The sequence below is a fragment of the Dermacentor silvarum genome, chromosome 6 (genome assembly GCF_013339745.2).
Source record: "Dermacentor silvarum isolate Dsil-2018 chromosome 6, BIME_Dsil_1.4, whole genome shotgun sequence".
NCBI lineage: Eukaryota > Metazoa > Arthropoda > Arachnida > Ixodida > Ixodidae > Dermacentor > Dermacentor silvarum.
The window spans coordinates 111,051,394-111,078,247 of record NC_051159.1 but is presented as its reverse complement, the minus strand read 5'-3'; the positions used below and the strand labels follow the sequence as shown (position 1 = coordinate 111,078,247).

The 26,854-nt window shown below is 47.9% G+C and overlaps 2 protein-coding genes and 1 non-coding gene across 4 annotated transcripts in view; 2 read left to right on the top strand and 1 right to left on the bottom strand.

The window, feature by feature from the left end:
- The window catches only part of LOC119455847 (transcription factor CP2-like protein 1), a 148,685-nt gene that overhangs the window by 10,315 nt on the left and 111,516 nt on the right, over nt 1-26,854 (top strand). The gene's annotated exons all lie outside the window — the stretch shown is intronic.
- LOC119455849 (protein masquerade) overlaps nt 1-26,854 on the top strand; it is a 110,455-nt gene that overhangs the window by 59,073 nt on the left and 24,528 nt on the right. The window contains 4 exon segments of the mRNA XM_049669090.1: nt 4,513-4,661; nt 6,855-6,946; nt 10,669-10,946; nt 11,461-11,615. Of these exon segments, the coding sequence (XP_049525047.1) occupies nt 4,513-4,661; nt 6,855-6,946; nt 10,669-10,946; nt 11,461-11,615 (674 nt within the window).
- Nucleotides 4,967-5,038, bottom strand: Trnat-ugu (transfer RNA threonine (anticodon UGU)). Its single transcript has one exon. It is a non-coding gene; the product is annotated as a tRNA-Thr (tRNA).

Sequence of the window (26,854 nt, the reverse complement as noted above, 5' to 3'; positions counted from 1 at the left end):
GCCAAGTTAGCCAAGTGAAAATAAGTATTTTGCTCCATAGTTTACTATATAGGTACACCCTTGCAGTCTTTAATAATATCGCGTGAGCGTCGACCGCAGGACGTGTCAGTGACCTTGTAGCGGTGAGGTGCACTCTTGAAACGAACAGCGCAGCAGAATACATTCGAACTGGAACTTCTCTTGTGCGTCCGCGCATACCTCAACCTATTCCACCGCCCCTCGCCGCTACAATTCCGCTGACACGCCGTGCGGTCGATGGTCGCGTGATATCATTAAAAAAGATTGCAAGGGTGCGCATGTTCTTGATGGGCTCAGATATAAGGAACGGTCCCCATGCGTCGAGCTCCTGTATGTAGTTTTTTTGTGTACTTAGCCGTAAAATTCATTTGTCAAACATTCTAACTCTACAGCAAAGCTGTTGCTAGCTGGACAGGTCTATATATATTCTATATATCTACAGGCTATTGTAACTTGTGTTATTCCAGAGGGCTCAATCGGAAGTATTTTAGGACATGTGTGCGTACTGCATCCTAGCAGTATACGGCATATCACTGCAAAAGGGGAGGGGCGGGGGGGGGGGGGGGGGAATTCGCATATGTCGTTGCTTTAGCACCTATACAACTGCTGTAATTATGCAAGCGTTTGATTTCTTTTAGCCTCTTTTGAATGATTCTGACTCTGAGGCAACTCACAGTCTTAACTTATTCTGGGAATTGAATCACAAACCAGGCGAGCACAAACCGTGTTCATAGGAAAGCAAATATACTACTGCACTTTGCGCTCTGGTAGCTCGTGTTCTGCATTTTCTTTTTTTCTTTTTTTTGAGAGGGGGGGGGGGGGGGGTAATCCAGGCCGATGAGTGATTCTTTGCAATGCGCACCCTACCTGAAGTCGCAGTCTTCTAATCGCTAGTACGACTTCAACATGCCGTGCTAACGAGCCCAAGAAGCGTGTCGAATAGCCTATAGGCAGATGGACTTCTTTCAGTCTTGCAAGTTTGGTGGCCTGTTTGTTCTTCATGGAAATGCTTTTATGTCAACGCAGTTAATTACGGAAGCACGCATATCAGGTTCTGAAAGTTTTTTTTTTCTTTTTGTCTATGAAAGAAGCTACGTTCGTGGCCTATACATGATGCGCGCACGCTGAACGTCAGTAGTGCATTGAACTCAGAAGGCATGCGAAACTGTGCTGATGCTCCTGACCACAAACGTGTATCAAAGCTATGATTTATTGAGTATGTTATTGAACTTATCAGCTATTTGCGGTAAGCAGTCAGATATCAAAACATTATAATAAGTTGCATGCATCTAATTTTTTTTTTGTCATCAGTGTCAGTGCATCAGGACTATAATTGTAAGGGATAAGCAAGGCTGTAGCCCAAAATGTTAGCCAAGTACTGAAAATAGCGAGGAGGTCATTTGTTAGTCCTCGCGCCTTATGTTTTTTGTTTGTTTTTTTGGAAACGCGCGAGACATTTAAAGCTTTATCACCAGCAGAGATCAAAAGACAGCTACCAAATTACAAAAGTACCTATTGCGTCATTACAACCGGCCAAACAAGTTGACTGCTAAGACTTTTGGCGCCAGTCGTAGAGGCGTCTCTTGGACATGCTGTTTTCAAATTCTCACTAAGCGAAGTCTGTTTTTACGGTTATTTGGCTGGGACACATTTTGAACCGAGTACACAGCTCTAGAAGAACGCGCCGACGCCAGGAGACGCGACGCTTTAAATACGCCAAAAATGCGTCGCACGTTGTTGTCACTTTTTTTTTTTTTTTCGACTAGGGCACGGTCGCCCCGACTTTCTCCACAAAGGAATTTGAACGATCTAGTTACAGCGCTTTCAGACATCCTTTGACGTTTAATGCAAAGGGCAAGGAGTTCTTTTCCGTGCCAGTTCCGACGATGGCGACGCCACGTGACTGCGCTTGAACGCATGCAGGAAAGGGAGGAGATGGTCGCATGAGGAGGAAGCAGGAAGGTGCGCCTCCCCCACCCACCCCCATTCCCACCATTTCGTTAACGGAGCGCGCAGCATGTCGCGAGTGGGCGTAGAGAGAGCGCGTGCCAAGGGCAGGAGGGGACCCAGTTGCGCGCACGTTTTGCATAACCTGGCGACACACCGCTCGACAAAGAATGCGCGCTCCCGCCTCCCTCTCGGCATAGTGACCCGCTTTGCGCGAGCACCATTACGAATCGCGCATTAAAAAGAGAGAAATAAGAGGGTCGGCTCCGGTATAGAGGATATCGTTTTATTTTATTTTATTTTTACCCTAATCACTTCCCAAATCCGGAGCTGGAAGCGGACGCTGGGCTTCTACGTGCAAAAATAGAAATATGAATTGCGTTCTAATAACCAAGATTTCATGAAGATAGCTTGTCGGGTGAGTGTGTACATATATTGGGCTTGAGAATACCAGAAAAACAGAGAAGGAGAGAAGGAAATGCGAAAGCAAGACAGATACAAAGTTGAAGGTATATAGGGCGCCCTACGTTCAAGTTTGTCTTTCTATTGTGTTGTTCTCGTTTTCCTTCTCTGTTTCTCCGACGTGCCCCTGCTTTAAAAGAATCACTTTGGCAGGGCTTTCAAAGTGCCGGCGCAAATAGGCGCAGCTAAAGGGGCGAAGTGGTCGACATCAGTTGAAATTGTTCGTAAATGTAGGGTAAAGAAAAGTGAAACTTAAGTACGCTTAAATTGAATCAGGCAACCCAAAATTATCTTGTTTGAACAGCTCGAGAACATCGGGCAAGAAAAAAGTTATGCGCCCGAAAGAAGCACCTGCCACTGCGTACGTGACGTGCTTGTGATTATAGAGTGCTTATTTGTGTGCGCTTTCCGTAATGTCTTTGCTCCTACTGACACAGGCAGCTTCCAGCATCTTGAATTGATGCTGCATATTAGCTAAGAGGCACTGTAAACGCTACTATGGGCCTGCCTGGTTCAGCGTCGAAGCGTATTGCACCGTTGTATATTACGTGCCGTTAGGCGCTGGAGCTCAACCAGCCCTTGAGAAGAAATTACCTTGATATAGCTAGATGGATTACCGGGAAAATATCTGAAAGATTCCTCTCCTACGTTTTTTCTGGGCACCACCTAATTAAATTTGCTACAAATTTTGTTCCGGTTCTTCGTTGCTGCCTTGGAAGTTTCCTTCACGTACAAATAGCCCGACTGTGTCCGGAATCAATGGTAAAACTCGGTATCACTGACTCGGCCAGGAAAGAAAAACGTGTGCGTTAGCAAACCATTTAAAGGAAAACTGAGACATCCACCCAAATGTAGCAATTTGCTACAATGGAAACCCAACCGGGTTCCTCCATTTGCATGTGTCGTGTACTAAGCAGCATATTGATTCATCGAAGGAAATTCATACCTGTTTTTGTCCATGATGACTCTTCACCTGTATATTTTTTTATCCATACGGGCTCCTTGTCTAAAATGCAGTTTAGCTGTTTAGCTACGCAGCACGTGATGTAATGATGGGAAGTAAACTTGGGGCAAGGTATCATCCGTAAAGTCCATGTATGATATCGGATGTCGACTGTATCAGTAAAGGTTCGAAAGTAAAGGCTTGGCGCTCTTTGGCCATACTTGGCCATTTTGCCATAACAGACCACATTCATATCAAGGTTCGAATAATAGCCTCTTCGTCCCGTTCCTTCATTTGGCGATCGCTGATGTGTTGTCTCAGTCGAACGCATAGTTGCGCCTGTGCGCATGCTCCGCCATTGCCTCGGAGAGATGATCGTTCTTATTGACGTCACGCTTGTGCTGTTTTCAGTCAACTAAGGAATTTATTGGCTTCACCAATGTAGCTGTAGTTGCAATCCGGCCAGGGAATTTTATGCACGACCCCTGGGAAATGTTCATCTTCAATGAACCGACAATTAACTTTTAACTTGGTCAGTGACCAGAATCCCTTTCGGTGTCAGTGGTGAGTGGTCGGAGGTTGGAACAAAATGTGCCGACGCGAAGGGTGCATTTGTTGCCGAATGCCAAATGTCATAGCATAGCTGTTTGAGACGCACGTGCTGTCCGCACATACCTTTATTTTAAATCTTTTATGAGACCAATACCATTTTTCTTTACACATATACTAATGCTAGAGATGTGCTGGTGAACAGGGGGGTTATTCTGTAAGAGTCCACCTAGTGGACTGTCCATTTCGGCTGCTGCTGATTGGCTGGAGTTGCATGATGGAGGAGGAGACAGGTGCCCCCAGCCAGTCTCCTTCTCGCTCGTACCACTGCAGCCAATCAGCGACAGCTGAAATGGACAGTCCAGTAGGTGGACTCTTACAGAATACTGTCGCAGCCATGTTCTCTACGGAATTACGCAATGAAAGAAGAAATGCTACCTAAATATCCTCACTGAAACGAAGATACGTCCTCTAGCGCACCACTCATTTAATAAAGCGAATAACTTTCTTGAAGCGTTCGTCTACTCGCTCACATTGACAGTCATCGTCGATGCTTTTCGCAAAATGTATTTTTCTTTTCTGATACATTGCAGGGGCGCCATCTGTGGCGAAGGGCCGCCGCCCACCGCGTCCCTCTACGTGTGGCGTCAAAGGGGTTGGATCCGGCTCTGGGCCGGACCGACGCCATGCGGCTCGTATCACGGGAGGAAAGGACTCCTTTCCGGGAGAGTGGTGCTGGCAAGTGCGTATAGAATGTTTGCATTAACGCAATGTGGCCGCCATCTTGGGGTAAAAGCACTTCGAGAAGCTGTGTAAACAATAAACGGGACGGCACGACAGGTGCATCTTAATTGCCCCTAGCGACGAAACGATAACAGTGATAATCTCGTGAGAAACTGCCATTGTAATACATATATATATATATATATATCACAAGAAGCCAACAAACAATGACACCAAGGACAACTTAGGGGAATTACTTGTACTTACTAATTGAATTAAAGAAATGATAAATTAATGGAAATGAAAATGAATGAACAGGCAACTGTCCGCAGGTGGGAAACGATCCCACGTCTTCGCATTACACGTGCGATGCTCTTACCATTGAGCTACCGCGGAGCCGTTTTCCCATCCACTTTCTGGGATATCTATCTATCTGTCTATCTATCTAGCCGCCTACGTCTTTGTGCTCTCATGGTCGTTTCGTTAACTTGTTATGTACCAAAATTGGCTTAGATGACAAGAGTATATGACAAACATAAATTATATGTCATGACATGCGTATCATGTAGGTCATGAAACAGCCGCCTATGTCTTGGCGCTCTCGTGGTCGTTTCGTTAACTTGGTAGGTACCAAATTTGGCATAGTATGACAGGAGTGTATGCCGAACATAAGTGATAGGTCATCACATAAATGTCATGACATGTGTTATGTAGGTCATGACAATGACCTAGCAAAAAAGATTAACACTCAAAAACCACTGAAATGGGTTCGGACGTGAGTACTAAGTGAAGGAAACGCTAAAGGATGGTGGTAGAAGCCATAGTCATGAGCATGACTCGCCGAAAGTGACCATGACTCAGCGAAAAAAGATTAACACTCAAGAACCACTGAATCGGTTCTGACGTGGGTACTAAATGAAGGAAACACTTAAGGATGATGGCAGAAGTCATAGTAATGAGCATGACTCAGTAAAAATGACAATGACTCAGCGAAAAAAGATTAACACTCAAAAACCACTGAAATGGGTTCGGACGTGGGTACTGAAGCGCGCGTACCTCGCCCTCGCGCGCTTTCACTCGCACATACAGCATACGGCTAGAGTGTACTAGAATGGGGGAGGGGGTCCAGCCAATGCCTCCTTTACTTTGGTCCAGCGGACGCCATGGTAAGCGCTGAACGTGAAGTTGAAATTGTGGCGGCGCTGCCGTCGGCTCATTCTGAATCTCCGGCCAATAAACGTTGGCTCCGGCTGTTTCAGCAGCGCTCATTGGCTGAGACGAGCTCACGGGCTGAGTAGCTGTCGTCTGCTCGACGCACCGTCGTTGTTGCGTCGTTTGCATTCTTTCCACCGCTCCTTTTTTTTTTTTTCATTTTATTTACAATAGATCGGCGTCTTGCCGGCGCGCGGGCCGCTCATTCGGGAGAAAGCGATGGTGGCGCCACCAACTTTTCTATAAAAAATCCTCAGCGGGGACCCTGCGTTGTACCCACTCCCCCAATCTAGTACGCTCTAGTACGGCCAATTAGAGTTTTTTTCTATTGCCGGACGCGACCATCGAAGAGTGAGCCCTTAACAGCTTCGCTGTAAAAAGCATAAAGGTTGCCTGCGGCAGATAGCACAATTCTAGTTCATGAGCTGGTCTACTCGAAGCGGCGGACATTACTTGCACAAAAGATTGAAGTGCATAATCGACGGTTTAACAAAAATTCACAAATTAAGTTTTTAGCTAATTGCATTATGGCCCATATTGCAATTTACAAATTCTAGCCGTGGAGTCCGCAAGGCGCATCCACTTGGAAAGAATTATCAGGATGATACCAGTTTCGAGATATTAATTCCCGCACTTTGCGGAGAAATGCATTGGCCTTCCAGGTAATTTCTTAACGCAACGGCGTTTTATGCATTGAAGCACAAAATTAACCTAAAATAAAGTGAAGCACAAATTAACAATAAACTCAAGTTGGAATCAGCTGGCGCAAGACAGGGGTAATTGGAGATCGCAGGGAGAGGCCTTCGTCCTGCAGTGGGCGTAAATACGAATATAGGCTCATAATATATATATAGACCACTTGACCGACCAACATCCCACATTAACACACATGCACTTTTTCCACTTCGACACTGGTAATGCTAACGCATTAAAAATGTAATAGAGCACGCCGTTTACAGCCAAACAGCACCTGATTCGGCTTTTCTTCCATCATTCGCAGGCGGCCCTGATAAACGCGCAGAACCAATACCTATGCGGAGGTGCACTGATCGGTACGCAGTGGGTTCTCACTGCAGCGCACTGCGTCACCAGGTGAGTAAAGCATGCGTCGCCAGCCTCATTTGCATAGTCACAATAACGCATAGTAGAACAGCTTCCACAACTAGCTGTATTGCTTGATACGAGCGTAGCCTCCTCCTCCTCCTCCACCCCCCCCCCCCTTCCTGCTGCTGCTGATGATGTTTATGATGATGAGCATGAATTCCGTATTCAATTCCCTACCGCAGCGGCCGTATTCCGATGGGGCCAGAATGCAGAAATACTAGTGTGCTTGTACTTATGTGCAACTTAAACCGCACCGGGTGTTCCAACTTACACATTAATTTGAGGCCCTGTGCTACGGCGCTCAGTGGGGAGCTTGTCGTCGTAACACCCTCTCATTCAAATTATGAGACACCTACCAACGATTCAAAGATCGTGGGTGCTGCTTGTACCACTGACGTGCTCTGATTATCTTAAGTGCAACAGCGTTCTTCGTGAGCCGGGAGCGTTTTTACGGGAAATAGGGTCGAATGTTCGGGAATTCCCGTTTGTTGTGTGCCCCTCTCTCTGTTGTATGCCTAAAGTGAAGTTATTCTTAAGTTATACTCACACTTGTCTCACAGTCAATAATACTGTGTAGTTGAGGTGTTACCAGATTGACAAACAGGCGGTCCGTCGTACCCAAGGCGCAACCCTCGCCCAAAGCATCCGCCTCTCAACAGATACACCAGTTACTGCCAGTGAAGTTGCCCACAGACTGACGCTTGGGAATTCCCGTTTGTCTCTGGCAGGCTAAGCGACTACGCATACCTGCCAACTCTCCCGAATTTACCTAAAGTTTAACAAATTTGAGCTCTTTCTATGATGTCATGAACGTTGCGCCAAGTCTTACGAAAAAAAAAATTCGCTTGTTGGTCTCTTACGACATTCTTGGAAGTCGTCTTATGGTGAAAGGACACCAGAATAGTATTTGTTTCGAGCAAGCTTATAGAGACAAGTTTCTGAATATAGCTGGAAAAATCGGCAACAGTAGTAGTAACAGCTTTATTTATCCTGTTTTAAAAGGAAAGGGGGCATTGGGGTAGAGAGGGAAGGGGTTCGAGGTAGTCCTCCGCCATCCTCTCAGCCCACCCCAGGGTGGCCTCCTGAACGTCTGGCATGGAGCTGCGCAAGGCACCAGTAAAATAGCTGGCAAAAACCTCTGTTCTCAGAACAATTAGTTGCTTACAAGTCCTTGCTGTTCCAAGATTGCTAGAGCTTGAGTGCTGTTTCTAAAGGTAAATCTTCCTTAATAAAGCGCAAACGCGTCCCATAAATTATGTGTGCTCAGGGAGAACATTAAAATCGTGCCAGGTGACTGATCCCAGTGATAACGACGACGTGGCAGCCAGCAACGAAGGGCGAAATAGATGGAATCGAAATTTATAATTACAAAATGTGGTCCAGGCTGCTAAATCTGTCGCAGAAAGCTGCTCGGAACATGTTTTATGAACTTCTATGCACTGCCATAAAGACACCACATGCCTGTGTGGAATTCAAAACCTGTAGCGTTTAAATTAATGGCCGAGACGTACTTTCGATATTCTCGCCCATTGCCTATTTTCACAACCTCCGCAAGAGCCCTGGGCGTTTCGTGAAATGTAATGGAATATTTATTTAACGCTACAAATGCCACATCTAGAACTCCGCATGTGGGAACTACGCTTGTATCGAAGGCTCTTTTATCTGATATATTTAGCCATATCCACTGTGGCGCAATAGGCAACGAAAATGCTGGTGAAGCTGCTCGATCTGCTCCTGAAGACGGCGTGCAGGAACCAATCCTGCTGTCAAGAACAGATGCAGCAGCGAAACTTCCGAGTGCTTGCAAATGGTGCCACACAATCGTAGTGGAACAAATCTAGTTTCTAGCACACAAGTCTGCACCGACTGGACCCCTGTCTTCGACTTAGTCCTCCACCTGGACTGTCCGGACCCGAGACGCGCGGGTCGGTACAGAGCCGGTACTTTACTGACTGTGGTATGGCGTCGCTTTCACAAAATTTTTTTGCATTCCGCATCGAAAGGGAAGATAGTGTTGCGTGTGACCACTGCGGCAGCGCGGAAACTTGAACAGGTTCTTTGCCTTTGTCCCGTCTTGACAACTGGTCGCTTTCGGAGCAGACAACCCTGGAACGCCGGCATATACAGTCGTCACACAAGACACTCCTGAAATTTTTGCGTTCGATTGGCCTATTGGAGAGACTATAGTTCTCACGGACGTTCCCAAGCTCCTCTGTTTTTAACAGCGAAGCTGTTTAAGCCAGCCGTAGCTTGTGGTTCGTATCAAGAAACTATCATCATCAGCAATCAAGAAAGGAATAAAAGAAAATAAGCTTTCTTGCCGAGGCGGGATGCGAACCCGCGTACCCACAGTCCCAAGGCGAGCGTCGTAACCTCTAGGCTATTTTTTTTTCCTTTATTGCCGGGCTTCGACACAGTACAACAAATGAACACACAACAATAGATCTTGCGCCAGATCGCTCAAGTGGCTAAATTGCCACTGATGCCAGGCGTTGTCATTTGAAATTCCCTGGGCACCACCAAAGGCTCCAGTCTTGACAGCCACTCAGGAACATCTGTTTGCGCTTTCAATGTCTCACGCTTGGAGTACATGCATTTATGCGAACCATATGATTGCGTTCGAGCGTCGTTGTCTCGTCCACAGCTGGCGCGTTCGCACGCCCTCGCGCCAATTCTCTGCGAGGTGAAGAGGTTTTGCGCGCTATGCTCGGGAGGGAGAGAAAGAAAATAAGAGCGAGAGAGAGAAAGAGAGATAGAGATGCATTCACGAAGCTGGTCTGCTGGAACGTGGTGTCCGCATTGGAACGCGGTGGAACGCGGTGTCCGCATTGGAACGCCGTGTCGGTGTTGCAAGCTGCGCTAAGAAACGCACAGTGGCGGCCGTAAGTCTGAGACGCGCGAAAAGGCATTATCATCATCATGAGTAATAAGATTAAAAGTACGCGCCGGCACTACCGGAAAATTCTGGGCCACGATCGCCCAGCTTCGCTGTTTCAAGCCTTGCGTGGCCGAGTGCAAGGTTAAGCGATTTTTTGTCTTGCCTTTGTTTTTTGTTTTTCACTCCGATATGCAATGCGTCTTTCATTTCCCCTTACCCTTCCCCCAGTGCAGGGTAACAAACCAAAATCTCTTCCCTTTAACTTCCCTGCCTTTCCCACCCCGTTTATCTCTCTGTCTCTCTCTGATATATTTACTGTTTGCGTTCGGCGTCGAACGCTCGCCGAATGCCAATAGTACACACCCTTTGCATCGGCGCCTTTGTATCGGCGGTGCAAGCCCAACCACCGACCACAAAAACGGGCAAAAGAGCCAAAGAAAGCTATTCGCTTTCAAATGGAATCGGATTGATTCGCTTTAAATATTTGCCCTTACTCGTGCAAAAGCATTACACGCCATTACATCATGCTTCAATCATCGAAACACCATCGAGGTCTTAAGTATGCCATCTTCATAACCTTGCTTGTTCGTCTGATGTATTGCACGGACAACTCAGCGAGATCAGACAGCTATTTATTTACTTCAATAATCAATCAGCTTAGATGGCTTGTGCATAATTTATTCCTTTTGAATTTTCTTCCTTTACACCCCTATCTCGGATACCAAGATAATGTAACAGTAGGCCTATTAAAACATTTAAACGTTATAGTGTACGCTGTCCTTGGCTCTAGCAGTTTATTGCCGATATGTGAGACTGCCGTCGCGTCTTGCAGCCTGGTGCGCAACGGCGAGCCGGTGTTCGTGCGCGTCGGCGACCACGACCTCGGTAGCGAGCGCGCGCACCCGGGCGCGCAGACGCGCCGTGTGGCCACCACCTACATCCACCACAACCACAACGGGCAGACGCTAGACAACGACATCGCGCTCCTCAAGCTACAGGGCGCCGTCGAGCTCAACCCGCGCGTCTGCCTCGTCTGCCTGCCCGCCCGCGGAGCGGCCCCGACGCCTGGAGACCGGTGCACCGTCACTGGATACGGCTACCTGGGAGAAGGTATACTACACGCTAGTCTGCATGTTCTTAACCGTGAACTCAGGCGTTTCTACGTAGGGGAACACGAATTCTCGTGAATCGACGGGGGCAGGGAGAGCGCCAGTTCGAATAAAATGAAGATAAGGCGCTATCCGTCTCAAAAAAGTTGAAACCGCCTGCTTCTTGGCCGATCCCCCGTAGTGGGTATGAGTATAGTATGAACCAAAGTTTGGGAGACAAGACAAGTTTCTAGGCCAAATCGACCGCGCCTGAACATTCCATTTCATGTAGACAACAAGCGCTTGCAGGGCGCGCGTTTAGCAAATACGGTGATGGTCATTGAAGGTATAAGAAGGTCTGACCAGCCCTGCCCAGAAGAACCGGACACACGTCATAGGACTATTTGTCGTTTTCACTGCCATTTTTAGACGATAAGGCGGCGAATGAGAGCTCCTCTGTGATACTGTGACGAGCATATGAATGCGCCGATGGGTCACGCCGGCCACTTTCACACGCTAGCCGTCCCTCGCCGCAGGCGGTCCCATCGCGCTGCGGGTTCGTGAAGCGGTGCTGCCCATCGTCGAGGACCGCGACTGCACGACCAAGATCAACGCGGTGGCCGAGAAGCAGTTCCTGATGCCGGCCAGCTCGTACTGCGCTGGAGGGGAGAAGGGCGACGACGCCTGCCAGGTGAGGGCGCGTGTTCACAAGGCGCCTCTCTTTGCCGATGATAGTGATGCGTTGGAATTGTATTTGCTCTTTTGAAAGCGCTAAAGTGGTGGCGCTAACAGGGTGTGTTATATATATATATATATATATATATATATATATATATATATATATAATTGCTGCACGTGGTTACGCGGAATGGGCGCAGGGAAGGAAAGCTAACCATGTGTGTACGACTGGTTTTGCTTCATGTAAACAAACTCTCAGCATGGCGTGTGGCAGTATTAACATTCCTTCCCAGATTGTTGTGGTGCAGAGTTCTTTAGGCCGTCACAGTTCCGGCGCTGACGTGGTTGCGCAGTCTCAAAGCCTCACATTGGGTTGACAGTGTTTCCAAGATCACGATGAAAGTGATAATGATGGCGGCAGCTGATGGCATCTCCCTCGAGTCTGGGCGGAGAACTGAGATGATGATAACCTATTATCGTTAATAGCATGGATGGATGGATGGTGGATGGATGCTATGAGCGTCCCCTTTGAAACGGGGCGATGGGTTGCGCCACCAAGCTTTTGTTATTATTTTGCCTTATGTCCTACCTATCCTAACAAGAAAAAAAATACAGAATTCCCAGTATCAAATTTTCTGAATCACTATTGGGAGCTTTGTTTTCGTACGCCTCCATTGTTTGTGATCTCCCTATACTTTTCTGGCAACAAACTTCCAATCGCCTCTTACTAATCTCTATGCGGGCACATTTACTTTCTCGCTGCTATCGCTGAACCCGAGGGCTTCAAGGCGGTCAGAGGAGCCTAAACCGACCTCTGGGCAGATATCTTTACATTCTAATAAAACCTGATCCATCTTTTCCCTAGCATTACCGCAGCAAGCACATGCTTCTCCTTCCTTGTTGTACGTTGCTTTATAAATATGCGTTCTAAGGCATCCTGATCTCGCTTCGAAAAGTAAAGAGCTTCTCTTGGAGTTATCATAAAATGCTTATTTCCTGATTTCCATTTTTTTTTGCCTCTTAGGTAGTTACTCATAGCAGGTTTCTTTCCCATTGCCGCCACCCATGATGATGTTTCAGCCTCTCTGATTTTGCGTTATTTGTTACTATACCGGTTGCATTCTTGCTGGTAAGCTTCCTAGTTATTTTCCTCCACTGTGAATCAACGTTTTCCCTGTACAAATATCTGAACACTCTCACAACCCATTTACTTTCTTCCGTATTCCTCAGTCGGTCTTCAAAATTAATTTTACCTTGAGCTTCCCTCACTTCAAAACTTGACAGCCTCTTGGTGGCAATGATGATGATGATGATGATGATGATGATGATTTATTGGCATCCCCTTTGAAACGGGGTCGGCGACAAATAGTCACCTAGCCTGCTTGATTTATTCAGGTATACTATACATGTTCTTTATCTAGCATTTTTGTATACCTCTCATTGTTCTTTTTCTTTTTCAAAAATTTACCTTGTACCGCTACCTATGATTTTAAGAGATCAGGTCGTATCCATCTTTTCCCTGCTTTTTTTTCCACCAGTACTCTAATCGTCTCTTGCTTATCTCTACGGCTGATCTGTTGATGTTTCCTTCCACTTTAAACCCAAGCGCTTCTGGGAGTTCCACGTTACCTACGGTTCTCGCTGGGTGGATCCCGTCGCATTCCATTAGGATGTGCTGAGTGGCCTCTGGATCTTTACTGCAGCATACACATGCCTCATCTAGTTCCGAATATTTGTTCCGGTATGTTTTGGTCCTTAGGCAACCGGCTCGAGCCTCAAATAGCAAGGCCTTTGTGTTATCGTACAGATTTTCCCTTTAATTTCTTTCTTCTCATTCTTGTAAATCTCCATGGTCCTTTTTGTTTCCATTCTTTGCATCCAATTCACGGTCTCTATTTCTCTCACTTTCTTTCTGATGACTCCTGGTTGTCTATTTACAGTTTCGATTATCCTGTACTTGGTTGCCAACTTTCTTGACCTCTTCCTCCATTCTGTGTCCACGCTTTTCATGTAGAGATACTTGTGCACTTTAGCCGCCCATTTATTTTCATCCATGTTCCTGAGCCTTTCTTCAAAACTAATTTTGCTCTGTGCTTCTCTGACTTCAAAAGAGGCCCAACCCATGTCACCCTGCACTGCCTCATTTGTGGTATTGCCGTGGGCTCCCAAAGCCAACCGGCCTACTGATCTTTGGTTAACTTCCAAACCCGACAAGATATCCGATTTTAAGCATAGAATGGCATTTGCGAAAGTTAGCGCTGGCACCATTATATCCTCTTGGTGCACTACGCACCAAGCGGTGGGCGGTGGAACTAGCGTGACTGTATGCTCGAACGGCGGGAGAGCTGGCTATTTTGATCGAGCATTGTGGGAAAATGCGTCCCACCTCGCCTGCATGTAGGCATCGCAAAGCCGTGTTTGCGGCCGTGTTTGCTGCCGTTTTTCGACGTTTATGTAACTACAACTGCAAACCTGATGAATAAACTGCGAGCCTTAGCAAGCAAGGCACCCAGCCTCCGAAACCAAAGTCTCCCAGGACATATGCTCTGAGGAAGTGACAATGTGGACTACGCTAGAAATCCTGCACTGCCTTTCTCAGAGGCTATCGTATAACCAAACCAGACCACACTGATTGTTGTGTGGTAATATGTGCAGACTAAAGATAGTTAGCATTGACATCATCGTGACCGTCATCTTGGGTTACTAGCACGTCGACAAGCTGCGTAAAGAAGAAGCGTAACAGCACGACAGCTTGACAGGTGCCGCTTGCGATGAGTGACAACTCGATAACAATGATAATCGTGGCAAAAACGGTCACCACCAGAAAGCAAAACACTGACGTCATCGTGGCCGCCATCTTTGGGTATTATAGCACGGTGGAAAACTGTGTCCACGACGAATGGTTTATTTGCGTTTCAAGGGCGAGACCCGCCGTGGTGGCTTATGGCTATGGCGTTGTGCTGCTAATCACAAGGTCGCGGGTTCGGATCACGGCCACGGTGGCCGCATTTCGATGGGGGCTGTTACGTCTCGAGACAGCGACGTGCATTCTTTGGGTGTTGCCCCCTAGGCACCTCTTTCATCAGTGCCGTCCATACGGCGACAGTGCCCGACACCGACCATGACAATTAAGCTGACCGTCACGGAGGTGTGACTGATTGATGCGAGGGGCCAATTTCGTGGAATTACTTCCGAGGGAATGGCGACGACTTCGGTTTCACAGATTGCCACGTGTTTGCCTCGCATGCGTGGGTGATCGTGCAACGTTGGAGGCGGAGCCCGGCGGAACGGGGCAACGTCATGGGTGGGATATTGCTAACGGCCGACGATCGTGACTGGCCGATCCATAGGGATTAGATTCTCTAGTCTGGTCACCTAGGGAAGACGACTGCTTTATAAGCGGACCCATTTGGTGTCCTGACGTGTTCTTATGTTGTACTGAGACATGCAGTAAGGCCGAAAGTCAAAGTGCTCTTACATGGAGTGGGCTTCCATAGCTGGAGCCACTGTACGTACATATTGTACAGTAAACCCTTTTTCTCTCGCTCCTACTCCTGGACCTACTCATCCCTATGGCTGAAGGATCGCCGGCCTAAACTCTACCCCGAGTACCAACAGGGCGAAATGCAAAAACGCCCGTGTACTGTGCGCTGGGTGCACGTTAAAAAATCCCAGGTGGTCAAAATTAATCCGGAGTCCCTCACTACGGCGTGCCTCATAATCAGACCGTCATTTCGGTATGTAAAACCCAAGAATATAATTTAATTTCTTTGTTCAAGGGAGCCGCGCTTCTCTGCGTTTAGCCGAGTACTTCACAAAGATCACGTAAATAAAAACTTCAATGATGGTGCTGTCATGCATGATCTGAACGTCATGTAAGGATGACACTATACAACTCGCATCAAATCGGTCGTGCGGATACGTTTCTAAAGAGAGCAAGGGGAAAAAAGAAACAGCAGCAGCAAATAACTCTACCTGAGCCTCCCTGAAGATTGAAAAAGGCGTCGACAGCTAAAAAAGAAAACAGTATATTGTAGGAGCTTGTTGGTATGGCTTCATTACGGGAAACAGCTCGAAAAAAACACGAGACAAAAAGGGAGTGCCTTTCCTGTCCGTCTTTCTTGTCTCGTTTTTCTTTTTCTTTTTTCTTTTTGTCGCGCTGTTTCCCCGTAATACAGTAAATAGTTTGTTTTTTTTTAATCGATGGTGAACTGCGCAGTCCGCACGTGCGCGATCGTGAAGTGAGTGGACGGGAGGGGGGGGGGGGGGTAGAGGAATTTACGTATTTTAGCATAAAGGTAGATGGGTAGTACTGATACGGCTATATTCCTTGTCGGGCCTTGAAAAAATAATCTCTCAGCGAGATGGCATCACGGAAAACCCGAGGGCGCTAAACAGAGAAAAACACGCGCTGCCAACTGCCGCATAGAAGTGTGTAAAAGCCGCGGCTTTGTAGCGAAACCGTCTCGGAATCATTAAGACACTTATGCAGAAATACATCTTCACTTGAAGCTTATACTTGACTTGATCTCAATGACGCCTATTGCGAATGCGCTGAAGGAAACGCAATGAGTGTCTTGGGCACGTTCACGCCAGGCGTCATTTAAATCAAGTCAAGCATAGGTCTCAAGTGAAGATGCTTTTCTGAAAACGCGTGTAAGCCTTGCCTACAACTCCCCTTTTCGGCATACCTCGGTGTTTCAATCCTTCGTTTTCTTTCATAATCTCTTTCACAATTGGCAATTTCCTTGCGTGCTAATGCAGTGTACGTTCACAGGAAATCACTTTCGGAAACCATCTCGTGGCAGTGCGCGAAAGTTTTAATGATGACGACCTCAGAAATTGACATATGGGCATTGTGACTGATTGGTTTACCTCAGACGTTGACACGTACCCACAATGGGCAATCGGTCAAAAAATTCGTGAGCCATTCCACTCTGTGAAGGTGGGACCAGCGAAGCTGTTTAGCGCACGACACAGAGGTGACACAGAATTTTGAACAAAGGTACGAACATGTTTATTGTCCTGATCGGTGGTCATCGTGACGATAAGTACCCACACATATTCGCGTATCACCTCTGTTATTAAATTTGTCCGTCACGTAAGATGGACATATAAACGCGGCCTCCTCATTACGACGACAGAGGAGAAGTGAAATTATACCCTGGAATCATAGGCGTATCTACCGTGGGGGCAAGGAGGACAGTTGCCCCCCCCCCCCCACACACACACACACACAGACTTTTGAAAGCGGGCACTTTCGGCTGCACGCTGGAAGGTCCAAGAAAACTACAACTGAAGCTAAATTTTCTTCTACATAGAGTGACCTTGTATGTAATGATTTTCTTTACTGCGTATCCCCTGCTTGGGCAGCGAGGACTGTCTGTTGTGCCTCCTCGGGACACGCTGTAGTGGACGACGCGCGGGATTCGCCATTAATACACGCTCGTGTGGCGGAGAGGGCCTGGCGCTTCGCAGTTCCCGCCCTAACAAATGTCAACTTGCGCTACTTGCATCATGCCTAGCTTTTGGGACCGATAAATTCGCATTTGAAAACACAATAAGCTTGGCATATTTACCCTGCTGGCGATGGGGAGGTCCGTATAAACTATTATAATCAACCGCACCCAACGACTGATGTGCCTTACACGAAATCGTTGGATTATCAAATGCTGGAACTATTTAATCTCTGTCCAGAAATAGCGTACCCATCGTTGCAGCTCTCAGTATCTTATCACCATCAAAAATCCAATCAAACCTCTTACAGCTATAACTGTTGAATTTCACTGTGTGATCACTACTTATTGTAGACATGTTCGTGAAAATGACCTTGGTCGAAGGTCATTTCAATACCAATAGAACACTGACTTTAACTTTTTTTAAAGGCTTGTGTCACTTCTGACCTTGTCGATTTCATTTTCAGTCTGTTTCTAAATAAGAGATACACTATTGCTTGTTTCCCGACAGGAGCAAAACAGCAGATGTTTCATATTGTGAAAAAAATTAGGGCCACTTGTTGGTGGCGTGTATTGAAATTTTGCACTGTGTAGTTTGCTTATGTGCTCCGAAAAGAGTTACTGAATAGTCTCTCCCAATATTTATGCGTTATACACGGCATTTAGTTGTTTCCCCCCGGTGTCCTTGGTGAACTATGCGGAGTTATTTATTCGAAGTACGAAGAAAAGTTCGATAAATGTTTGTTTTGTGTAAGTTCATTACAGCCTTTGTAGAAAGTTACTAATTGAAGCTTCCAGGGTGTCATGTCGTTGCTAATTGAGATGTTTCCCAGACTCCTAAAGCAACAGCACGAGAAACAGTCGAAATTCCATGAAAATAGTGAAAATTTTAAGCGCGGTGCGTTGCGAAACTTCCACTTTCCTGGTTTATAGCAAGTGATGCAGATAATTAATAAACCCTCGTTTTTCCATGTGTTTTTGTGCATTATACGAGATTCTTAGTTTGTTTCTCCAGTGTCCTCTGTGAGCTAAAGAAGGTTACATCTGGGGATAATTAGGGCCATGGTATGGGTAATATGTAGGCAATGTTCCAAATGGGTGAGTTAAATGTGCATTTTCCAGTAGAATGCATATGCAAGTGGTCCATTGCGTTATTAGTCTGTTTTACGAGTGGTGTAAAACTTAAACGGCTGCGCTGGCATAATGACAACTACAACTGAGGTCAAATTTCGCGAATATAAGTGGAACAATACGCCAAGTTTATGTGCGATGGTAAATGCTTGTTGGTCAAATACAGGTTTAAAATAAAAATGTCACAGTTTCGCCCTAAGGGCTGAAGCAATGAATGCGATAGCAACACAGCAACGTCATACGAAGTAAGGTGAGCGACTTTGGTAGCAATATGAATTGTAGTAAACATGAGCTGATTAAGTAAGCAGGTGTGCTGCGGCGTAAGTAGACCGACATGAAGAGAGACTCGATGACCACGAGAAAGCGCGTGTGAAATGGTGGTGTTGATGAGAAGCGCTTCCCCGTGGGCAGCGCGTGCGAAGGGACACACCTGTAGCGCTGCACTGCCGATCCGGGCAGCATTGCGTGTGTAGCGTGCGTTGGAAAATGTGGCCCGACTATTACTAACTGAATGAACAAGCGTGGTGTGAGCGCGCACAAGCAAACATGAATAGATCACACTGAATGACTGCAGACAACGACTGTCAAAACGCTGGCAGCAAGCGCATACGCCGCAGCGGGCGAAGGTACGTGTGGTCTATCGCTTCAACGGAAACTGAGCGGCGAATGCACAGCGCATACAAAGGTCAGAGCTGTGTGGAGATAAGAGACGGTGTGGGCGAGCGACGAGCGCGGTTGTTGGCAGAGTAGAAGTGCCCCCCCCCCCCCCCCGCTTCCTCCGGCGCTCGCTTCCCGCTTCCTTGCTTGCGCGTGGGAGATTGAGTGCGTTCGCTAACCGTGATAGCGCGCGTCCCCGCACGCTTCCACTCGGGCATACGGCGCGCGGCGAAGATTTTATCTGTACGGAACCTCACGGCGAAGACGACGGCGACGGCAGAAATCTGGTTGAAGTGACCATATAATTGCTGTCACAATAAAAAAATTGGGACCAAGTGTTCGAAAGTATCACGCTGCTGCTAGGTTTCCCAATGTCCCAAAAGAACTCTGCGTTTCAGATATCTTATTATTTGAAGGAATATACAGGTTTCAAATGCAATGTGTCGCGTAGTTTTAACGTTCCTGGCTCATTTAGAAGCCTTACCAATAATTATTGTACCCTCATGTTTTATTTCTTTTTACATTTTCTTGCATGATATACTAGGTTCGCCTGGTGTCCTCACCGAACTGAAGGCGGCAGCTTCGTTATGTTCGGTGACTGTAAGAACAAGTTAATAGGTGATGTGTAGGTAAAGTTCAGAGTAGATGGGTAATTGGGGCTTTCACAATAAATTACATATGCAAGCACTCTAGAGTGTTATGAGCGTGTCTAATGAGCGGGGAAGAATTGAGCCGGCTGCCCAGGCAGAGTTATAAAAGCCATCAAGACAAAATTTAGTGAAAATTGGTGGTATGCTATGCAAACTCTCTGTGCGAAGTTAAATGCGGTTGGATTAAACACAGCCTTCGTAAAACATTTCTTATTCAAGTGTTAGAGCATGTGATATGACACCTATCAGCTGTGCTTCCCACTGTCCCGACATAGCTGTAGGTTACAGGTTACAACAAGTTTATATTTTGTGGAAAGGGGAGGGGGGGGGGGGCATGGTAACTGCAAGGTGCGACAAAATTGTTACATTCCTGGTCCAGTTAGAAGCGTTGGAAATGATTATTGAGCCGTCTTTTTTGTGTCTCTATTTTCAGGCGTATGAATACGTTCAGGCTTGGTTTCAGCGATGTTCTCGGTGAACTAAACAAGACATTTTGTTTATATTTGGTGAAAATAAAGGGCGTCTACGTTACTGACAAAATGTAGGCAAACTTCAAAGACAGGGGTCTAATTAGGACATTTGCAGCAAATTAAGCATGTAAGCGATCCGGAGCTTTATGAAGGTATGCTGCGAACAAAGAATTTATCCCGTTGCTCTGGAAGAACTGTGCACTCAAGCGATATCAAATCTAACGGAAATTGAGTAAGGAGGACGGAGGGAGGCAGAAATGGAGGGAGGGAAGACACCATGGTAAATGTTATGGCGAAGTAACATGTGTGTTGATGAATTACTGGCTTTTTAAAAATTCCCAACAAGAAGTGCTCCAATGCATTACATGGGGACTAAAGGCTTCAAACGGAACAGTCATATACGTGCAACTTTTTAATGTATGCGATGTAATTACAAGAAATTGGAAGTTTTATCACAACTGTTCGAAAGAAACAGCTTCGCTGGAAACCGGGTTATAATTCTCGAAGGTCGCACACATCCGCTGTTTTTTTTTTCTGTTTTTTTTGTCTAGTGAATATTGCAAGTAAATATATGTTGTTTGTACTTCGTTGCGTAGACCCTCGACAATACTATTACCTAAACTAGAGATGCACTTATGATGTAGATTTAAAATCCAAGTACAATTCTTTGTTTAATTCGTAAAATTTTCTGTAACAAATGTGCATTTGTTTATGTGCGATGTACTGCTGCTATATATATACTTGGCGGGATCCGAGACCTCTGTGAGACACTCATTGCCTTTTGTCCCTGCATCATCTTGAAATTTTATATAGCTACAAGAAATAAATGCAAATTCAAATAATTTTTGAGGCCACCATGGTTCACCATGTGTGATTGATAAATAGGTCTATGTGTGTTAAATATACAAGATATATATATAATATATATATATATATAAATTAAGAGAGAGAGAGAGAGAGAGAGAGGTAGGGAGGTAATTTTTGAGCCCCCTGCCCCCCACCGAGAAAAAAGTGTGCAGTTTCACCTGAAAGGCGAAGCATCAATTGCGATAGCAAATTTGTAGAGAGCTATACGGAGTAATGATAGTAGCTTTATCAGCTGTAAAACTTGGACATGCAGCAGCACCGGAACACGCAGAACTGTTGTCGACGCCGTCGGCGTTTTGCCCGCGTCGCACAAAAGCGTGCGGCGTTGGTGACTGTTGCCGGAGCCTCTGAATAAAAAGTTGTCGCAGTTTCACCTGAAAGGTGAAGCATCAATTGCGATAGCAAATTTGAAGACAGATAACTTGGACATGCAGCAGCACCGGCAACACACAGAAGGTGTGTTGTGTAAATAATATAAAACATATATATATATATATCATCTCCATTGACGTCATATATATATATATATATATATATTATAGAGAGAGGGGGGGGGTAGGGAGGTCAGATTTCTTGCGGTTGCCCCCCCCCCCCCCTACCCCCCATTCGAGAAATAGTTGGTACGCCACTGCCTGGCGTGATGAGCGGCAACGCGGCCAGCTGCGAAAGATGACGACGAACGCGTGAGCAGTGGCACGAGGGTGTTCGCGCGGCTGCGCCGAGGGGCGCCAACCCTTTCCCCTTAGTCGCCTTATGCGGCGCACACTACGTCACGCACTACGACATGCATTCACAGAGACACATCGTTTTAGACACAGGTGGCCGTTAAACCGAGCTCTGACGCGAGCGGCGATATGCGTTTGCTTTTGTTGCTGGCTCTTTTACTCTCACTTCTTAGGGGAACTGTTATACTGTTTCTCACTCTCACTCACTGTTTCCCACTGTTTTAGGGGAGAGTTTTTCCGCGCGGACGCCATAAAACCCCGGTACCTAGACATAGGTACCTTCGCTGTAAAACGCGGACGCTAGCACGAAAGGGGGTGTAGAAAGTGGTAACGCAGCAGTAAAAATAATAAAACTAATAAGGCATAAAGAAGAAAACAAAAGATTCCACACGAGGTCTAAAGGCAGTACACGGACTTGCCTAAACTTCGTCTTTCTGGATTCAAACGGCTTTGTGAGTTTGAAAATTTTTCAACAGACTATTGCATTATCGATGCAACTAATCTCAATTCCATGCAACGGAGAGCGAATAAGCAAAAACTCAACAGGAAGATACGCAAGAAGATCGCCGAAATCAACCGGGAGATCGAGACGCATTGCGGCCGCCTGTGCGAACAAGAATGGCAGGAGCTGTGTGACACGATGAACTGGGAACATGAGCGCGGGACGCACCTGGAAGATTCTCAGGCACCTGCTCGACCCGGGAAGCACCAGAACTGGCGACCCGTACAGAGATGGCCAAGCTGCGACACAAGTACAAGGACGACCCTGAAGCCTTCGCAGAGGAGATCGTGCAGACGCACCTCGCTCGACCGGAAGGGAAGAGTCACCCCGAGTATCGCGGGGCTCCCAACGAGGAGCTGGACGCAGACTTTTCCGTGCAGGAAATTAGAGCGGTCCTCCAGCTATTGAAGACCAAATCGGCGCCTGGTCCTGACAGGATCACCAACAAAATCCTTAGAAACCTGAACGACGACGCCATCGAGAAGCTCTGCGAGTACATCAACTCGTGCTGGAAGGAGGGCCGAATTCCGCAAGCGTGGAAGTCCGCGGACGTTATACTCATACCAAAGCCGGGCAAACCGCTAGAGGTCCGAAACATGAGACCGATCTCCCTCACGTCCTGCGTCGGGAAAGTGATGGAGCATGCCTGCCTCAACAGGGTGACGACGCTCCTTGAGAAGCAGGACGCCTTCGGCACCCACATCATCGGTTTCCGGAAGGGACTTTCCACTCAGGACACCATGCTGCAGATCAAGGAACAGGTCGTGAACGCTCCGAGTACGCACCTGCGCGCCTTACTCGGGCTAGACCTCAAGAGCGCCTTCGACACGGTGAAGCACCTGGCCATATTGGACAAGATCAGCCGACTCGATCTCGGGGCGAGGTTCTACCGATATGTTAGCAGCTTCCTGAATGGGCGCGAGGCGACGGTCAAGATCGACGGGGCCACGCCACGAACGGTCCGAATGGGCGGTGCGGGAACGCCGCAGGGCTCGGTACTTTCCCCTATGCTTTTCAACCTCATCATGATCGGCTTGCCGGAGCGTCTCGATGCAATAGAGGGCATCAATCACACGATCTACGCAGATGACGAGACGGTGTGGACCCCGGAGAACACGAGCGTCGGCGAAATGGAAGACCGGCTGCAGCGGGCCGTCCGGGAGGTGGAGCGGCACCTTGAAGGCACGGGACTCGTCTGCTCACCCGACAAGTCAGAGATCCTACTCCACAGACCGCGCAAGAAAGGACCCCTCCCGCAGTGCGTGCTCGACGCCCGTCGTTTGGGCGTACACGTCACGACGAGGGAGGGGACCCTAATACCGACGGTGTCCAAATTGCGAGTGCTCGTCCTGTGGCTGGAAGAGAACGGTGCCAACCGCGAGCTGGTTTCCCGACTGCAGAAGAAAGTAGCCGCCGCCACGCACCTCGTGCGGAGGGTCGCGAACAAGAGGAAAGGAATGAAAGAACACAACGTGACGAGGCTGATACAGGCGTACGCGCTGAGCCATATATCGTACGTCGCCGCGTACGCCGACTGGAACAGGAGCGAAACCGACAAGCTGAACGTGGCGATCCGCAGGGCGTTCAAAACCGCCCTGGGGGTACCCCAGTACACGCCAACCCACAGGCTCCTCGAGCTGGGCGTGCACAACACGCTCGAGGAGGTCGCCGAGGCGCAGAGAATCGCGCAGCTGACGAGGCAGTCGGGCACCAGAACGGGAAGACGAATCCTCGACCTGCTCGGGATCCGATATCACGAGGCACGGGGACTGAAGGAAACGCTTTTACCGGAAGTCAGGGACGCCATACAGACGGAAAACATGCCGAAGAACATGCACCCGGTGCATGACGTGCAACGACGTAAACGCAGGGCGGTAGCAATCCTCGAGGAGCACGGAAGACGAGAAGGCGTCCTCTTCGTCGATGCAGCCAGGTACCCGCGGCCTGCCGTTAACGTTGGCGGCGAAGAGGGACGACGACCACCACCGCCACTACAACAGAATGTGCGAGACGAACCGGGGATGCCAACACCACCATCACTACTACTACTACGACAAAAACGGCAGCAGCAAAAGCGCCAACATCAACGACACGGCCGGCCGACGGCGTCGGCGCCCGCCTTCTCCATGGCAGTCGTAGATACGAAGGGAAGGATACGAGTCACGGCATCAGTGAAGCTGCCGTCGGCAGAGGCAGCGGAGGAGATGGCCATAGCCCTCGCGGTACTCCACGGAAGTACGGAGGATAGCCTGATCATTAGCGACTCCAAATCAGCTATCCGGAACTACACCAAAGGTTGGGTGTCCGCGGATGTGGCGCGCATGCTCAACGCCAGAGTCGGGGACTTCGTGTCCGGCACGATTACGAACAAGGCCCTCAAATGGTTCCCCGCGCACGTTGGGGAGCTTGGCACCACCAAAGGCAACAGCCGCGACAACAACGACAACAATACCAACGGCCGAAGACACACCGGCATTCCGCCCAACCACAACGAGCGCGCCCATCTCGTCGCGAGGCAGCTTACCCGCCGCGACGCGATCCCCCAGAGGGCAGCCGCCGCCGTTGTTGTGCGGGGCCCCAACGGAGGAGTTACCAACACAACCCAAATCGCGGCGGACGGAGCTGGGGGCCACGGGGACGCCAACCGCGACATCAAGGAGTTTCCGGCCTCATACCGAGAGGTTCTTGGTCACTACAAGAAAGAACGTAAGAAATATCCACAACCCCACGGGCGGCTGGACAGGTCCCAGGCAGTCGACCTGAGGCGGTTGCAGACAGGCACTTTCACCAACCCCTACCACCTGCACCGCCTGTGGCCCGCGCGGCACCCATCGCCCGGCTGCCCCTGGTGCGAGCACGAACGGGCTGATATGGCCCATATGCTTTGGGAATGTCAACGCCATGAGCAAGAAGCACCAAGAGGAAGGCAGAAGACAACGTCAGGACCCTCTGAAGGCGGGCGCCTCACAGAGAGATGGCAAGCCGCCCTCCTCAGCGAGGCACCCGAGGACCAGGAGTGGGCCGTCCAGCGGGCCAGGGCTATTGCCGAGGATCTCGAGAGATTTTTCTCCGGCGATGGACCCCTGGCAGCCTAGCCCCGGGCACCAACAGCCATAACCGTTGGACATATAAAGTTTATTCCTATCCTATCCTATCCTAATCTCAATTATCACGCGTATGCTCAGATACTAGTTGCCTTAATTGCAAACTATGGATGCTTCGAAATTCAGAAAGATGAAGCGTAATAAATGACGTCACAAGAAGATTAGACGAATCCATCCACTAAATTAACTTAACCGTCATTCCTACGGTATATATAGCCGAACGATCGCAGCGTCGAGTTCTCCCTAGTAATTTTTGTAGTGAACTCTACGGCTACTGCGACTCACGATGACGCCGAGAACGCGACTGCATGGGAGCTGCCTGCAGCAGTTATCGCTGCAATAAAAGACACCGAGTGGTGTTGCGCATGGCTGACCGAGCGTCGTGGGAGTTGCACGGCCTGCAGCAGATCTGAGCGAGGCCATTTGCGAGGACGAAAAGGCGTCCGCGTCATCCGGGGGTTTTGTATAGAGCTCCTTTAATGGTAAGCATTGAGTGCAAGCTTACATCGGTTTGGTCAGGCGGAGAATACTTTCGAAAGGCTTATTTCCGATTATTTGGCGGTGAGAAACTGAATTATTAAAGCGGAAAATACAGGCCGAACTTCGTAAGACCAAAACCGTGCGACCGTTAATTTGACAGCACGTACACTTCGCTCTGCTTGGCATTTCATGCTTGGGGAAGGTTCTTAATGAAATTGTTAGGTCGAGTCTTTGATTGCGTTTGAACATAGCGTAATACTCTGCTATTCATAACGAACTACGTAAAAGTCCCTACCGGTTGTCATCAAAATATCTGACGTCACCGTAAATCATTGGGCGGAGGCAGTGCTTTATTTTATTTTATTTTTAGAGAGAGTGGGGGTGTAGAGGCGGAAGGGGCAACGCTCTCTTTACCTTGGTTCGAAGTCAATATGGACCAATCCAGCGATTGTGTTCGTGTTAAAAAAAACGAGATTTATTTGTTTGTGGGCGTGTGTATGTGTGCCTGGGTAAGGGAAGAAAGGGTGTGTGTAAATTACTTCCTGACTAAGTCGCTATTATCGAACGCAAACCGAGCACTCTTATTCTCAGAAGGGACTGGATGAGTCAGAATAGACGCAAAAGTGAAACACGGATTTTGACGGAGCCTAAATATTCCAGCACCAGCTCCCTGTGACGTTGGGTATTTTGGTAGCCTACCGGGATCAGCCTGGTTAACCTCCCTGCCTTATGCCTTATGACTTCTCTCTCTCTCTCTCTCTCTCTCTTGAGAGCTTCTACTCGTATCCAGTGTAGTTTTTACTGGTGTGTTAATCTATTAAACTGTTTAGAGTCAAGTAAAGGCCAACTGCAACGAAATTATTTGACCCCGCGTAAAAAGCCTAATTTAAGATAGTGTACATTCAGAGGAGCCTCAGCGCAAAATTTGACAAACTTAAATACGAGCGGGAGCGTCACGAAAAGCTTGAAAACATAGCCATTTTTTAAACTGAAACTGAAAAACAAAATAATAAAACAATAAGCCGCCATTACGGTTCGCCCGTAGTGACGCACGACCTGGAACGCACGGCTCCTACGTATGACCTCCTAGATAAGCCCAGACCACACGTACGCTTGCTATTGATAGCGTTTCTAAATGCACCATCTGGATTTGGCTACTATCCGTCGGCTAAACTGGTGCAAGAGAAAACCGGTCCGCACCACGTAGCAC